The sequence below is a fragment of the Stegodyphus dumicola genome, chromosome 2 (genome assembly GCF_044657685.1).
Source record: "Stegodyphus dumicola isolate Sdum_Otavi_A_Nest chromosome 2, ASM4465768v1".
Classification (NCBI taxonomy): domain Eukaryota; kingdom Metazoa; phylum Arthropoda; class Arachnida; order Araneae; family Eresidae; genus Stegodyphus; species Stegodyphus dumicola.
In genome coordinates this window covers 167,997,334-168,013,008 of record NC_140769.1, presented here as the reverse complement: position 1 = coordinate 168,013,008, position 15,675 = coordinate 167,997,334, and the positions used below count along the sequence as shown (strand labels likewise).

The 15,675-nt window shown below is 29.2% G+C and overlaps 1 protein-coding gene across 2 annotated transcripts in view; it reads left to right on the top strand.

The window, feature by feature from the left end:
• The window catches only part of d4 (double PHD fingers d4), a 96,294-nt gene that overhangs the window by 43,776 nt on the left and 36,843 nt on the right, over nt 1-15,675 (top strand). For both annotated transcript variants that reach the window (XM_035365532.2, XM_035365533.2), the window contains exon 5: nt 532-762. In XM_035365532.2, the coding sequence (XP_035221423.1) occupies nt 532-762 (231 nt within the window). The remainder of the gene's footprint in view (nt 1-531; nt 763-15,675) is intronic.

Genomic DNA, 15,675 nt, shown 5'->3' with positions numbered 1-15,675 from the left:
TTTCAGTCCATAGTTTATTTACACGTGACATTTTGAAAGAAGAATATAAGTAGTAGATGCTATTTTTTTTTTCCAAATAATAAGCTGTTGCTAGAAATTTTTATTCCAAAACATTGTGTATGGTAATTTTTATTGAAGATTGTTAATAATGTTTAATATGTGATTGTTTTATATATAATGTGAATGTTTATAACAAAATAATATCTATAAATATCTTTTCATTATGTATAGCATACATATGTAAAATAAATGATAAAAATATGGTATTTAGGCAAAGTTATGTGCAGTCTATTTATTATAGATTAGAGTCTTCACATTTTTTAATATGCTAAACATTTTCTAGAATAATGGAGTATGATCAGTTGGTCAGTATGTACCTGTGCATATTTGTGTGCTTATGCATGTATTTTAATGTGAATTTCATATAAAGCTTAATACAACATTATTACATATTTGTTAATTTAATTTTTTGTTAACCTTTTCCTTTTCACAAAATGATAATAAAAAAATGAAATAAATTGTTTTGAACAGTCTGTGGAGCCCGTTACAAAACTAGGCCAGGTTTGTCTTATCACTACAGCCATGGTCATAATAATGACTCCACAGATAACACAGAAGAAGAAACTAATTACACACCTCCAAAGCCAGTAGCAGCTCCTCCCCCTCCAGCTCCTGTACCTCCACCTTGTGCTCCATCACCTCAGGTTTTGCAGCCTTCACTTTCTTCATGGCCTGGACCTTCAAATGAAGATGGTCCTTTGAGTATGTTACTATTTCTGTGTTCTTTATCACGAAAATCATATACTCAATTTTCATTCAATAAGTTATCAATGGATGTTTATACATTGCATATTGAATGTGATAGACAGATGAATTTGTAAAAAATTTTATTCTGTGATTATGTAATTTTGTCAGGAGAAGAAGCTATTGTTTATTTTTCTATTTTATATATTTAGTAATGAAATAAAACGTATTGAGCTCATAAATTTTTCATTAAAAAAGAAAAAAAGAAATTAAGAGAAACTAATGATGCTCATTTTATTGCCTTTAATTAACACATTTTCATATTTTTTTTTTTTAATCATGCAAGAGATCAGTGTTAGTCAGTAGAAGCTAATTAATTACATTTAATGGAATGTTTTGCAGAACTATTTTTCCCCCCTTCTAATGTGTTTAGAGTATTATAAAGTAAGGCATAGATATATGTAACTTCAGAGAGTATTTTATGTTACATGAATAGCATGCTAACTTACATGTAATTATATTGGTATATTTCTTATGAAATATGATAACAATGAACTGTAAGTCTAAATTATAAAGATAGGTTAAATTAATTATTAAGCTTTCAAGAAGAAAGAGTAAATTTTGAATTAATTTTACTTTTATTTTTATTGATTAAAATAAGATAATAAATTTGTTTTAAACATTCCTGTATTCATATTACACCCTAATTATCTAATATAGTTATAAATGCTAAATTTCTAATGTTCAAAATATATTAATTACTCTTGATATGTTTTGATATTTTTATTGAGAATTTTCGTCAATGAGTTTGAGAGGAAAATTAACATTAAGTGCTACTCTATCATTTTGGACAATTAGTGCGTTGTATATTTGTGTTTTTTCCTGTTCTTCAGACTTACCTCTGATTTTATCCTATATATGAGGCCATATAGCTGGCACCTCTGTCAGATTATGTGGAAGACCTATTGGTTTGGTTGCAAATTTTCACAACTCTGAGACATTTCTCAACATTTCTAAGGATATTGTATACACATTTAGATTTTCTCATTCATCTGATAGCTTGATTCAAATGCCAAATATAAATTCATTATCACATGCATCATTTTGCAAATTCTTTTACCTTACTACTGATGAGTTGAATTATGTGCAGCATGTCATTGAGCGACAATTTGATTCTCTGAACAGACGTGTTGTACAGTGAAATGTAGACCTATTCTTCTAACTTGTTCTACAAGGCATATTTCAAAAAAAAATTTTGGAAGTTACTTTACATACCTAATATGGGTTTGATATGCACCAGTTAACTCCTTCAAAGGTTTTATTCATGACTCGGTGTAACATTTGGGGAACTACTCTTATATATGCTTTCGCTTGGCAACTAATTTCTCGCACTGTGTTATATTACTATCTAAATTTTTTGTCTACATTTCGAATTTTAAGCCTAAAATGTCTCCAAAAAAGTGGTTTTCGCACGTGCAAAAACCACGTTTTGAACACACAATTTAAGCTAAAAATCCGAAACAAAAAATTTAGATAGCAAAAATGTAAAGTTTCTAACCAAAAATATTTGACAAGAATTCATGTACACAGCAATATGTTTTAACTTAAAAAAAATCACAGAATTTCACAGTTCATGCAGCAAAGGAATCTACGAACTACGCACACTTAGCTGAAGTAAATTAAGATAACAACAATAAATTTCAAAGAATACCATGTACATACATGGCTTTCTGTTTAAACTTTAAAAAAATCTACAAATTGCACAATAATCAACAAAATAACTAAAATTAATTTCAAACAATTAAAAAAAACAGCAATAATGACAGATATTCATACTAAAAAACAATGAGCATAACATTCTACAAAATAAGAAAAAGAATAAAATAAAATGCACTTGCCATGAATGAATGCTTCTTCGAAGAGCAGAAATACCAATTTCAAACATCACCAAAACAATTTCCCCACAAATTTGTTAAAAACATCTTCTCGTGTTTCAGAAAAATGGTGGAAAAGTATATAAACCACCAAATAAAACACAAAATCGCATATCCAATTATAAGTAGGCAACGTAGCTTTAACATGCCACCACGTAATCTCTATCGTATTTATATGACAACCAGACTCACTATCCACAAAATTGATACCATCTTTCACAAATAAATGTTCAAAACCTTCTTATCCTAAATACTTGTAGAATTTCCAGCCACCCGAAAAAATAGTTGTACCAGCACGCGGCTAAAATTTTGGCAACACATTATAAATCACTTAATTTCCACATGCCACATGAACCAAGAAGCATATTCGTTGGTTCTTAAATTGTTGTTTTCAAAAATTCTAATCCAGTGGTATTTCATAGAGTTATCAGATATTGGCAAAACAAGGCAATTTTTGTGCATTATAACTGGAATATCAGTCATTTGCTTCAGATTGTTGTCCATGTTGGTGTCACTAAACTTTTTACCTGATTTTCAGAGCTAATGTGTTACTAATTGTGCCTTATCAGAGCTTGAGCTGTAATAATTTTTGCAGTTTAAAAACCTGAAGCTCATTCCGTTATGGTAAAAATTATAATCATTAAATATAAAAACAGGTACTCTTACTGTGGCATTATTATACACTTTTGTTAGTCAAAAATTTTGAAAATGATAGTCATTAGCCTTCTATAATTACTGTTATAATTATATAAAATAGTAACTGTAGGAATATTTATGTTATGATAATTTTCTATAATTACTGTTCTTTTATAGTCATTATTGTGAAAAAAAGTCTTTATAAGAATAGTATTAATAATAAAATAAGACAAAGTTAGAGAACCAAAAGCTAAAATGCCACTACAGTGATGCCCAGTACACATACATGCCCCATTCAAGATTCCTGATGGCATAATAGATAAAGGTAGTCTCTATTGGGCAACGTAGCCAATGTCAATACTAATGCTGCCCTAAACATGAAGTTATAAAGACAGTAATTAAAATATTGAAAGAAAATTTTTAATGCAGCTCAACATATTCCTTACTGGCTTGCTTACTTTGTATTAATTTTTTGTTCTCTGTGAATTTTGAATGTCCGTTAGTATATTTTCATGGTGAATATTTCAGATTTCCTTTAAATTTTCCATGCATATAATTATATATTAATTTTATGTTTATGAATTTAAATACAATCAAAGTATTATATTTCATGTCTTGACAGCTGACATTTATTGTTTGAAAAAAAATAAATCACTCATTTAAAAAATTAATTTGACAAATTGGAAAATTGTGCAGTTTTGTTTCCTGGAAGAAATTATTTTGAAATGCAAAGAGAGAAGAAGTATGTCCACAGTTATGTTTGTTTATAAGTTTTTAATAAATTTTACATAAATTTATTACATAAGTTCATCTTATATAATTTTTTTTTTAAATATTCCAGGTATTTATTTCAGTTATTTCATGTTTATTGATAGGAAGGCTAGGTATATAGAAACTTTATTAATTAAAATCAAATCGAATGCCTGAATTTTTAATTTGTCATTAAACAAAAATACAAATTTTATTTATCATAATTATATTATTTTGGTACTCGTCTTCTGTAGTGGATGTGGTGAGAGAAAATGGCATTGATGCAATTTTGGCATAAGAAAGGGCAATTTGTTGCCAAATACACAAAAACAAAATTGACTATGGTAAGCAATAATTCATGCAATATCTACATGATATAAGTTATTTAATATATGGTGTACAAATTTTAGGGAAATCAGCATAAAAGCTGAGCTAGGCAACAGAATGGACCAAAAGACCAATCAAGAGCTAGAATTGGGACTTATATATATAACTTATGGGGAGTAGTGTCAGAATGGCATAAAGCTCATGGGCAGGGCGCGCTTAGCATTTTGATGAAGGCTTTTGCTCTGTGTAGAGTGATTTCAAAAACGTCAATTTGCTACTACCTGGATAGCCTTTTCATGTGTGATATGGCTAACAGGCAGTCTAGGAGCCATCGTCTGGATGGCTTTACCTATATTTGTGCCATCTGGAAGTCGGAATAAGGTGATAGTGTGGCACAGGAGCATGTGGTCTCTCACAGTATCGTTCCATGAGCCTGGAAAGCATGTCAGATGGCAGGGACAGCTGTTTGAGTATTCAGCAGTGGTTGTCCATGAGCAACTACAGCAGTGAATGACTGGTATAGTATCCTACTGGCAAGAACAGACAGGCCGCAGATCTGAATTAGTCTAATAAGCGATTTTAGACATATACACATCTGAAGATAGAGAGGAACACACAATTGCCTCTCCAGCATCATCGAAATGGACTTCTTTGGAGATGTCAGAGTTCTCATTTGAGGTGGTATTATACTTGATAGCTGTACTGACCTCCATATCTCCCAAGAAAGTTCAGTAACTGGTATCCGCTATTGTACTGAGGTTCTTTTTTCTCACATTGATCTGTTTAAAGGTGTTATGGGTCCGGAATCCCTCATGGATGGATTACAACGCTACAACTCATTGTACAGTAGCTGTTGAAGAGTTAAGATATTCAACATATGCACTAACACTAGCATTACGGCATTTTTCCATATACCTATAACTACGATCAGCAGTCATTTTGACCACTTGTTCTAATAAAAGAAAAGACTCGTTTTTTGCTATTATTACATAAATTTAAGGCTTATTGCGATACATGTTGCTTGTTTATTAAATAAATAAAGTAAATTCATGCAACTGAAAGATAGTTTAATGTAACAGAGAGCAAGATAAAGCAACGTGAATAAATATATTAATCGAAGGATAAATTAATATAACAAAAGTCTAAAAGAGAAAAACGATGTCTCTAGATATTTTTAACCTTCTTATCATTTAATAAACTGGCTCATAAAAATTTTCACTATTGAATAAATATATTAAAAATTACACATATTAGTACTTAGTGTGCAGTGTATACAGATTACTAATTATTATTATTATTTTTTTTTTTTTTTTTTTTTTTTTTTTTTTTAAGTATTACCTGTACATGTTCCACAAACATATCTTTTACAGTATTCACATGTATTCAAAGTTTTGTTCCCTCTGCATGCATTTATGTGGCATTGTTTACGCTTACGGGAAGGGTTGACGCAAGTACTAATTCTCTTTTTGTTAGATACATAAAGTTTGTGAATTTTGGATGAAATGTATATCTTTTGAAACTGCTGAGCAGTATTCAAAATAAAATCATGACGGCAGATATTCCTATATTCAGGTTGTGTGCTTGTAAATTATCCACGCATTTATCACGGCAAAATCAGGAATGTTTAAAAAGAAAAAAAAGAAAGAAAAAGAAAAAAACTTGAACTGGTCAATGGCTGGATGAGGACTTCACTGAGTATTTTCTGGCCATCAGGTCCAAACATCAACTCCAGATTTGGTCAAATTGTAAAAATTCACAATTTCCGGTGTATTGTTTTCATCAGATGCAATTTCATATGTTAGGTGCATGATACTCAGGAGCAGGACATTCTTGTTTTTTCCCCTCCCCTTGATAGGACATAAGCATTACATTGTCATGCCTAGCAGTCTTACTAGGACAGAGCTCATCCCTCATATTATTGAAAGAGTAAGGTACTTTTCTTTTGAACGATTTATTGTGCCAAATCAGCTTATCCCTGAATTCCTCATTTCTTTTACTAATTTCTGTGGTTCCTTCGAAAGCTGCATGTTCACCTGCTGTTTCTCCAACTGGTTTTGTTTCGTTTTTTCCCAAATAGGTAAATCCATTCAGTAAATATTTTGACTGCACATCAGTAGCAAGCCAAAATTAAATGCTGAATTTTTCTAGCTTTTTAAACATATACTGAGTAAATCGGCATCGGATCTTCCTGAGGAATAATTGTTCATCAACTGTTATATTTTTTCCTTTTTTTTAACATTTCAAACAGTTTTCTCTATAAGCACTGCAGATATCAGAAACAAGCGCAAATGGATCAGTTTGCTTGCTGTCTTTGGGATCTTGATCTAAATTTTTACTTTCCTTTTTTGTTTCGCAAACAGGTTCTCCATCAGAGAAATCGGATTCATTTCTTTTAGTAGGAACAATCCAGTCCTCGTTGGATAAACTGGATGTAGTTTTGAAATGAAATTCTTCATCAGGTTCAGTTTCTGAAGCAGAATTTTCATCAGAAAGACCTTTCAAAAACTTTGATCATCCCATCCTTTGTTAGATATTTTCTACCAATGCTTCTGTGCAATATAATAAACACATCAGAACAACGAAACTATATAAATTAAGTAAAGTACCTATGTTTCAACTGAAAAATCAACTTTCTAACACATGCAAAATGTGTAAACACGCTACACACAAAAATTCCAAACAGATGTTTTTATTCCCCCCTCCTTCCCCCATTCATTTCTGTGGAATATGCAATCTTCCTTACCAAAAATACACTTATCTATCAGCTAACCGGAATTAGCTAAAAAAAAGTCATAAAAATATTGAGAAATCTATAATTTTTTGGATACGGTGAAATTGACCCATAGCCGTAATTCTAGGCTATGGGTCAATAATTATTTATAATAATATAATCAAAAATAATTATTTAAAATGAACAAAAAAATCATATAATATTCATAAGTTTTTAGAAGTAAAAAAATATCAGAGTTATAAATAAAGAATTAAAAAAGTTATGTACATTTAAAATAAAGACACGGTCAAAGCGATCGGTCCTTATTCTAGTGTTAACCTGCAAGATTACCAGACTTAAATCCCATAGACGCATGTGAAACCTTCTCAGGAGATGCTTGGCAGCTTGTGACCAGCTGCCAGCAGTGCTTCGTCAGCTTAAGAATGGGGAATGATGCCTCAACAGCTCCTTAACAACCTTGTTCTCAGCATGGAGAGACATTGTAATTCTTGTATCGCAGTCAGGAGTGATCACATATCCTTCTAAAAACTGGTTTTTTCATGTCAGACCTTTCACACTGGAGGAGTTACTATCTTCTCTTCAGTTGTGCTCAAAGCTATGTGGAATACTTTTGCATGATGTTACATTCGAAAAACCATCTTATCTTTAAATTTTACACACCACTGTTGAAAGACTTTAATATGAACTTGTATTAATTATAGTATTTAATTAAATAAATTGCAAAATTATGTTTATTATCTTATTTAATACAAATTTGTGAACAGTTTATTTAAAAAAATAACATGTAAACGTAGTTGAAAATTCATTTTTTACAAACTATTAACTAGTGGCCGCAGCTCAGCAGTTGTTGCTAATGCCTTAAAAACATATTACTATGGCCAGATTGGTGCCTGAAAATTGCATTTCTAAATGGTTGCTCTTCTATCACATAATTGCATAGTATGCCCATTTTCACCAATTCTTATTTATTAAAATGCATTGTTTCTTGGAGAGAAAACTATAGAACCTTTTTTAGTTTTAGTTGATGATAGATTAAAAATAGTAAGCATAATAAATATTTGCAGTGAAAAACTGCTAGGTTTTAAAAGCAAAAATTTTCACTAGCTGAAGAAACAGAAACAATAAGCACACAACAAAAAACTTTATTTTAAAGCTATAGTAAAATAAATATGTGCAGATCTGTAACCATAAATATTTGTTTCTCACACATATGTAGCTAGGTAAACACTTGTTTCTCTCCAATGCAGAGATGTGCCAAATCAACAATCTTCTTCCCAAAGACAGCCAGCAGAAGACAAGAACCTGTTATTTTTTATGATAGCTAATTGTATACTTAGGATAGCATATATTTTTTAAATATTTAGATTTATGTATTTAATTATATTTTCCAAACCGTCTTATGAAGTAAAGGTATTTAATCTTCATAAGTACAGTAGACTTCCAGTTTATCAGTGAGGGCATAAACAGTTAACCAACATCACAGTTAATCTGACAGAGGGAAAACAGGAAATAGAAATAACCCAGAAAACTACTATTAAATATTTATTTAAGCAATTTGATTAGGAAAATAAGTATTTGGTTATATGCATTAAATCCATGTTCAAAACTCAGAGAACAATGTTTATGTTTATATTCATCTTGTATTTCTGTAAGAGTCAATGCGAAAAAGAACTTTAATGGGTTGTACACTTAATTTATTGTTATGATTTAGCAATGTTTTTAAATTCCACATTGAGTACAACTGAATTACATACGCTTGTGGATAAAAACAATTACTAAATATTGTGACACTATCTGTTATCACCGTTTTCTCTTATATTTTTCATATAAATTTTGCTTTATTCTGATAGTGTGTGCTAGTAATTTTATCCATAATTCTGGAAAGAATAAAGTTAAATTTTATTAGATAAGAGCCAGTTAATCCATTATCTGATTAATCAGGAGTTGACTGTTATTATATAAACTCAAAATTTGGTTTGTAAATTCTTATGAAAAAGTTATTTTAAGTTTTGCTATATTAAGATATTAAATTCAGAGTAAATGAAAGATTTTGAACAGTAAAGTTAACATTTGATAGAAATGAAGAAAGGATAATTGATTGTCAAATTGAGTGACAATATAAATATTTGAAATTAAGCTTACAAGATCAAATTTTAGTTCTTATCATAATGAATCATGTTTTTGATTATCATCGTCTAACAAGTGATCCTTTACTGATCTGTGAGTGTGTTTTGTTTGTTTATGTATTTAAGTTTGTTTAAGTGTTTTAAATACATATAATTCTATAGCTGTTTTTGTTAGTGTTTAGAAAACATTCAGCTTTTATAATGGTATCTGGAAGTGCAATTATAATGGAATTTGTTTTCAGTTTAAGGAAGAGCTGGCCAAATTTTTAGGAATTCTGTAGAAAATGAACTGTTTCAATCAAAATCATTGGTATTAATAGAGCCTAAGCTGTAAAATAAAGCAATTTAAATTATGTGACTGATTTTTTTATATTCTAACAGCAGTGTGCATAGAATAGCAAATGGATGAAAAAAATTTAAATTCTGTAGCATTGTTTTTACTTTTTTGAGTTATACTAAAGATATAGATGTCATATTTTTTCCAAAATTTTAGGGAATAAAAATAAAAATATAACCATACTAAAAAAAGTGTTGTTATTAATTAAATTAGCAATTAAAAAAAAAGCAAATGAAGAGTTTTTGTAATTCTTGTTTTTCTTTCTAACTATCCTCTCCACTTGTTAGTAAGCTATTAATCATCTATCTCTTTAAAAATATAATTATTCACCCCTATCTTTAAACATGTAATTAACTGCTCTTCAAAAATAAATAGCATAATATGAAAGTTACTGCATTTTATGATTGTATGTTGTAATAAATAACTCTATTAAACAGTTTTTCCAGTTTTATGTAATTCTTAGCTTCCCAGTTTTATTTTAAAACACAATAGGAGCAATGTTTATTAGGAATGATGCACTGTTATAAATTTCTTTTGCAGGAGGAAAAAATTTTCACTGATGTGATGTTTCATTTTAAAAGTTGTGTCTTGTTACCATTTTGAAAATAAAAATGCATATTTCCTACATTTCTTTCATTTTCATCGCAGTAATTTGTAAATAAATTTTTGCAATGTGAGAACAATATTAGTTTTACTTCATTGTATTTATAGTAAATATGTAAAATTATGTAATTAGTCATATTCAATTTCTGTCTAGTGCATAATGTTTGTTCAGGGAAATTGTGAGTTTGGTTATAGAAAATTAGGAAAATTGAAAATTGAATTTCAGTGGGAAGGCTGCATTAACATAGATCCTTTCATGCTTTTCCCAAGATGAGGCTAACTTAGATTTTGAAATTATGTTGAACTAAATATTTGTAGTAGGATTTAAGACCCTTTTCATCATCTCTTTTTGATTGATATCTAGATAGAGTAAAATATTATACTAACTTTATTAACTACACAAGTATACTTGTGTAGTTAATAAATGTTTATTATAGCGTAAAATATTATACTAACAGTTTAAGAATTATTACACTTTTTTATCATCTGTAAGTGGTAGGTAAATAAACAAGCAGTAAGTTAATTTTTTAAGTCAGTATGATAAATTGTGTGCCCTGTAAAATTTGTGAAGTTAATAGTATTACATTGTTTGATCTCACTAATTGATTTAGATATTGTTGATCTTTTAATGTTTTAACTAAGAATTTGGCTAGTTATGAGCAATTAGCTTATATTTAAAGCTCTTAACTTTTTAAACTATTTTTATTTATTTACTTATTTCAAATATACATAGCTCATTTGTTATTGCTCATAGCTGGTACTGAGCATGCATTATAAGAGATTATTATAGTTAGTTTATATTTTATTCTTCCTATATATAGTTTCTTTCTTTCCTTTATATTTAAAGCTTGCATTTTCAGGAGCCTAAGCTCTTTCTCTTCTACAGGTGGGTTGAGCATGTTAAACACCACAAAAATTTTTTAAATGTTTTTTTTTAAATACTCATTAATTAGACTATTAAGCTTTTTGATATGATCACATTGCACCCACTGTATAATGGTGACCCTAAAATAAAGAGCTTATAATGGAACCTGAAAAGACAGTTTATAAATATCAAGTTAAAATTTTATCATTGTTTGGTTGAGCTTAATTTATATTTGGGTCACTGTGAGTTTTAACATAATGTTTTGTTTGCATGCTTAATGTATAAGCTTAATAATTTTAATTGTCTTTTTTGTGTAATAAGTGTACGTTGTTTATTTATAAATGGTTTCTTTTAGTTTACTTAATTAGTAGCATAGTATAAAGTAGTTTTAATAAGCATGCTTTAGGCTGGCATAACTAAAACAGTATCTGTAATATTTTATTTAATTTTATTTATTTGAAGTAAAAGTGTTTTCATTCCACAGTTTATCAAATTACCTAAAAATTGATTGAATATTTCAGCTAATATTTTTTATGCTTGGATTTATTTCATCTGTTTAGTCTGCTGCATCTTATGGCTTATTTTCAGTAACTTCAATTAACTTCCAGTTCAGATTAAATTTTCAGTAAGCCATTTAACATACAAATATGACATTTTGTCAATAAGCATCTTAAGCAGTTACTCAGTACTTTATTAAAATATGCATATTTATACATGCTAAAAAATTTTATTTTATTGCTATTTTCCTTTCTTTGAGTAATTCAGTCTTAGCTATTGGACTGGATTATTTAATTATGGAGAGCATATGAAGACTTGTAGGCCTGCCCCCAAACTGATTGAGAGTATTCTAAAAAATGTAGTAATCAAAATAGATATATTACATGTGTTTTTGATGAAATTAAAAATTTTTTATATTATCTTATTATTCTGAGTTTAGGCTTATGTGTACTATTGGAAAATCATTCAGATCATTGTATTTTAGCTGAATGCTTCTATTAAGCTATTATATAGTTTAGCTGAAGTGGCTTTTATATATGATGGATTTTTTCTGTGTAGTGAATACTTTGCAATAAAAACAATAAACATTTTAAGTACTCCTTTTTATTTTTTAAACTAATTTTACATATCTTCACCTACTTTTCCAAAATAGTTTCTATTATTATAAAAGGCATTTGCCATATTATACCTAAAAGCCCATATCATAGAAGGAGGTTAAAGGCAAAGAGGATAAGCCCCCTCTCAAACACTGTTTCTGCTTAATTGGCTTAGAAATGCTATGTCAATGAGTTTTTCTTCGCAGGAAGATATGGTAATCTGTTAGTGCCAGATTTAGCTGTATGGAAGATGATCTATTTACTGCGAGATAAACGATTTGATTGGAGCTGACATTTGTATTGTAAATCTAAGGTCTCAGATTGTTTTGAATAGCAGAGTTCTGGCAGATAGCATGCTTCTACAAAGTTTGCTCTAAATCTGTCAATAAGCAGCAGAGTTTTTTTTTTTTTTTTTTTTTTTTAAGTACAGTTCTATTATATGATAGGTTAAAATATTAAATCCCGAATGATAGGCAATGCATTTGAAAGCTAAACAATATCATGTATTTTTTTAGATATATCTGAAAGTTTTACATAAGCTCGTTATTTATTTTCTCCAGTGTCTTGGATAAACTTCCAAATTTGCTTTAAATTTATTTACGTAGCCAATACTTGTGTAGTTAATAAATGTTTTGAATAACTGTTAAAATTATGTTTTTATTATAAATTATTGAGTTGCTTCAATGTTTTAAATACATTTTTATGACCATTTTGAGTAACGGTTAATATGAACAAATGTCAGATTTCTTTTAATTTGTTTTGTATAAAAAAAATGTAGAATGTCAAAAATGTTTCTGTATTTATGAAATTTCTCCCAATATTTAAGTTTTGGAACATAAAGGAGAGTGAAAATTATTATGAAGATCCAAAAATAACCAGTACACTGATCAAAAAAAAAAATAAATGGGACAGTGCTATATCTCCCGTTCTACTGGGCCGATCAACAAAATTCAAACTGTGTTTTTCATATCTCGAAAGCGCGACTTAGGATATATATTAGATTTATATATAACACTATTCTAACATAGGTATTTTGACACAAAATCGGACTTTTTCTGAAATAATATACCAATTTTTTTCCATATTTCGATTCTACGACTCAAATTATGCCAGAATACCAAGTTTTGTAAAAATCGTACGACTAGTTTTTAAAATATTAGCTCTCAAAATTTTAGCTCCTCAATGTTAATTGAATTTGGCAAATATTTATTAATATCTCTTTTTTTATTAAACTTTTTTGATTTTTTCTCTCACATTTTGAAATTTAGGTTCATTCCAAATGAAATTTACCCATTTTTTGTGTTTTATTTTTTAAATTTCTATTTTTAACTAATTTTTATAAATTTTTCGAAAAAAATTTTGAATTATAACCTATAAAATTTTTACCATCATCATAAAGTAGGTGTATTTTTAAGCATATCTGCAAAAAATTAGACTTTTTTATTCAAAATTTTCTAAGATATACACGAATTTACATATTTTCGCGTTTTGAAATTTGGCATCTTTTTTTTGAGCGATAATAACGCCAAATGTGGTCTATGGATTTTTGTTACACTGAATTGCCACAGCTATTTTTAACCTTAAATTTCAAGTAAAATTTTACGGAGAATTAATTATATGAATTTTTTCCCCTCAATAAGGTGTAATAAATATTTATTAATGCTATATGAAAAGCTATTTTTTTTTAAATTATAGATGATATTATTAAAATTTTTAACAATTTTTTTAAATTTCTCTCTTTCTTCCTTTTTTTTAAAAAAAATAAGAGTACATTTTTCTAAGAGTAAATTTTTACCTTCGGAGTTTTATCGTCTGCTACTTTAATTCGTTTAAATCCAATTGTCTAAAACTGAGAATTTTCATTTAATGTTTATTTGAATTTTATGACATTAACTGCATAATTTATTTCTAAGCAAACTGTTGCTTTTGAAGTGGCTGAAAGAGCGGCAGATACTACCATCCATATTTTTAAAGCACAGTATATTTTTATAGAAACATAAGATTTAGAATAATCATTTATATAAGTCAAATTATGATATAAACATGCAACCCTCTAGAGACTGAATTAGTGGAAGTTCAATGGTTATGTAGAAATGATCTGCAGTTATATAATGGCTGGATAAGTCAGGAGCTTCTGTGGACAAGTAAGAATAATTATATAAACGACACACAACATTCTGGATTCAATTAACAACGAGGATACAAGGAGGAAGTTTATTAAATGAATTTAAGAAGTTTTAACACATAAAAAGACCAACTAATTTTTTATCCTAAAATGTATTTTTGTTCGCAGCGTATTTTCATTATATCCTTAAAATTCAAATTTAGAATGTAATTGTCAAGAACTGAATCCTAATCATCAGTAATATAATAAGTAATCATTACGGTATTAATAATCCTTCTTATAAAGTAATTCAAATATTTCAAAAAACTTTCTCTCTGAATGCAAATATTTTTCTATGCAAAATTTTTAATTTTATATTAACCAAGATTGCACACGATATTATTTATTTGCACTTCAATTTTTACCGTCAGCTCTAGTAGAAGTTACAAATCAATTATACTTAATTAAGGATTGGATTGGATTATTTAATGATGGCAAAGCACACGAGGGCTATAAGCCTAAAGGAAGGTATGCCTTCGTGGAAGACATTCTAAGGTAAACTGGCTCGTATACACGTTACACATGGGGAAAACCACGAAATCGCCCAAGCAGCCAGCCCGTTCGCGGGATTCGAACTTCAGACCGAACTACCAGTGCTCAGCGTCTTTACCGCTCGGCCACTGGTGGGCTATTTAATTAAGGAATGACCATCTAAATTTAGAAACAGCGTACCGTAACAGCAAGTCAAGTATTGGCGCCGCATCTTTCATGTTACTTCCGATTGGCAAGCTACATGATTTTTAATGAGTATTCGGGTTTTGCTAGTAACTTCATTTGGAAATCGCGCTTAAACTAGGTTAGTTGGTTATTTGAACACAGAAAGAACATGGGAGCTATTTGGTTAAGATGCTTTCATAGAGAATCTTTGTAAAGAGAGCCTAGAAAACTACGAAAACCAACCATGCAGCCTGGGTTAGACTTCGCAACAAACAATTAGTATTTAACAATCTTCAAATGCTAGGCAACTGGTGAGGCTCCAATTAAATCTCCAATTTAATATTTCCTTTGTAAATATTTAAAATATTGTTGTATACTTAGACACAAAAAGCAGAATTTAAGTTTTGTTAACTCGTTAATAAACTACCAAGCCGTAGTGCAAATGAATATTCAATTTCTTTTGCAATAATTGTATTCACTTAATATTCTTGGAATATGAGCTAAAGAAGGAACGTTCTCGGAAGATTAAAGAAGTGTTTAAATCCAGTGATATAAGGTTTGTCTTAGAAGCTCAGGATCAAAACGATTCTGCAATTGCCCCAGTAGTTGACTTGTAAATGGTTGTGAATTAAGCAGATGACTTTTAATCTTACGTTTTCAGTCAGACAACGTATTCCAAATGTTTTGTATTGCATGACAATGCATCT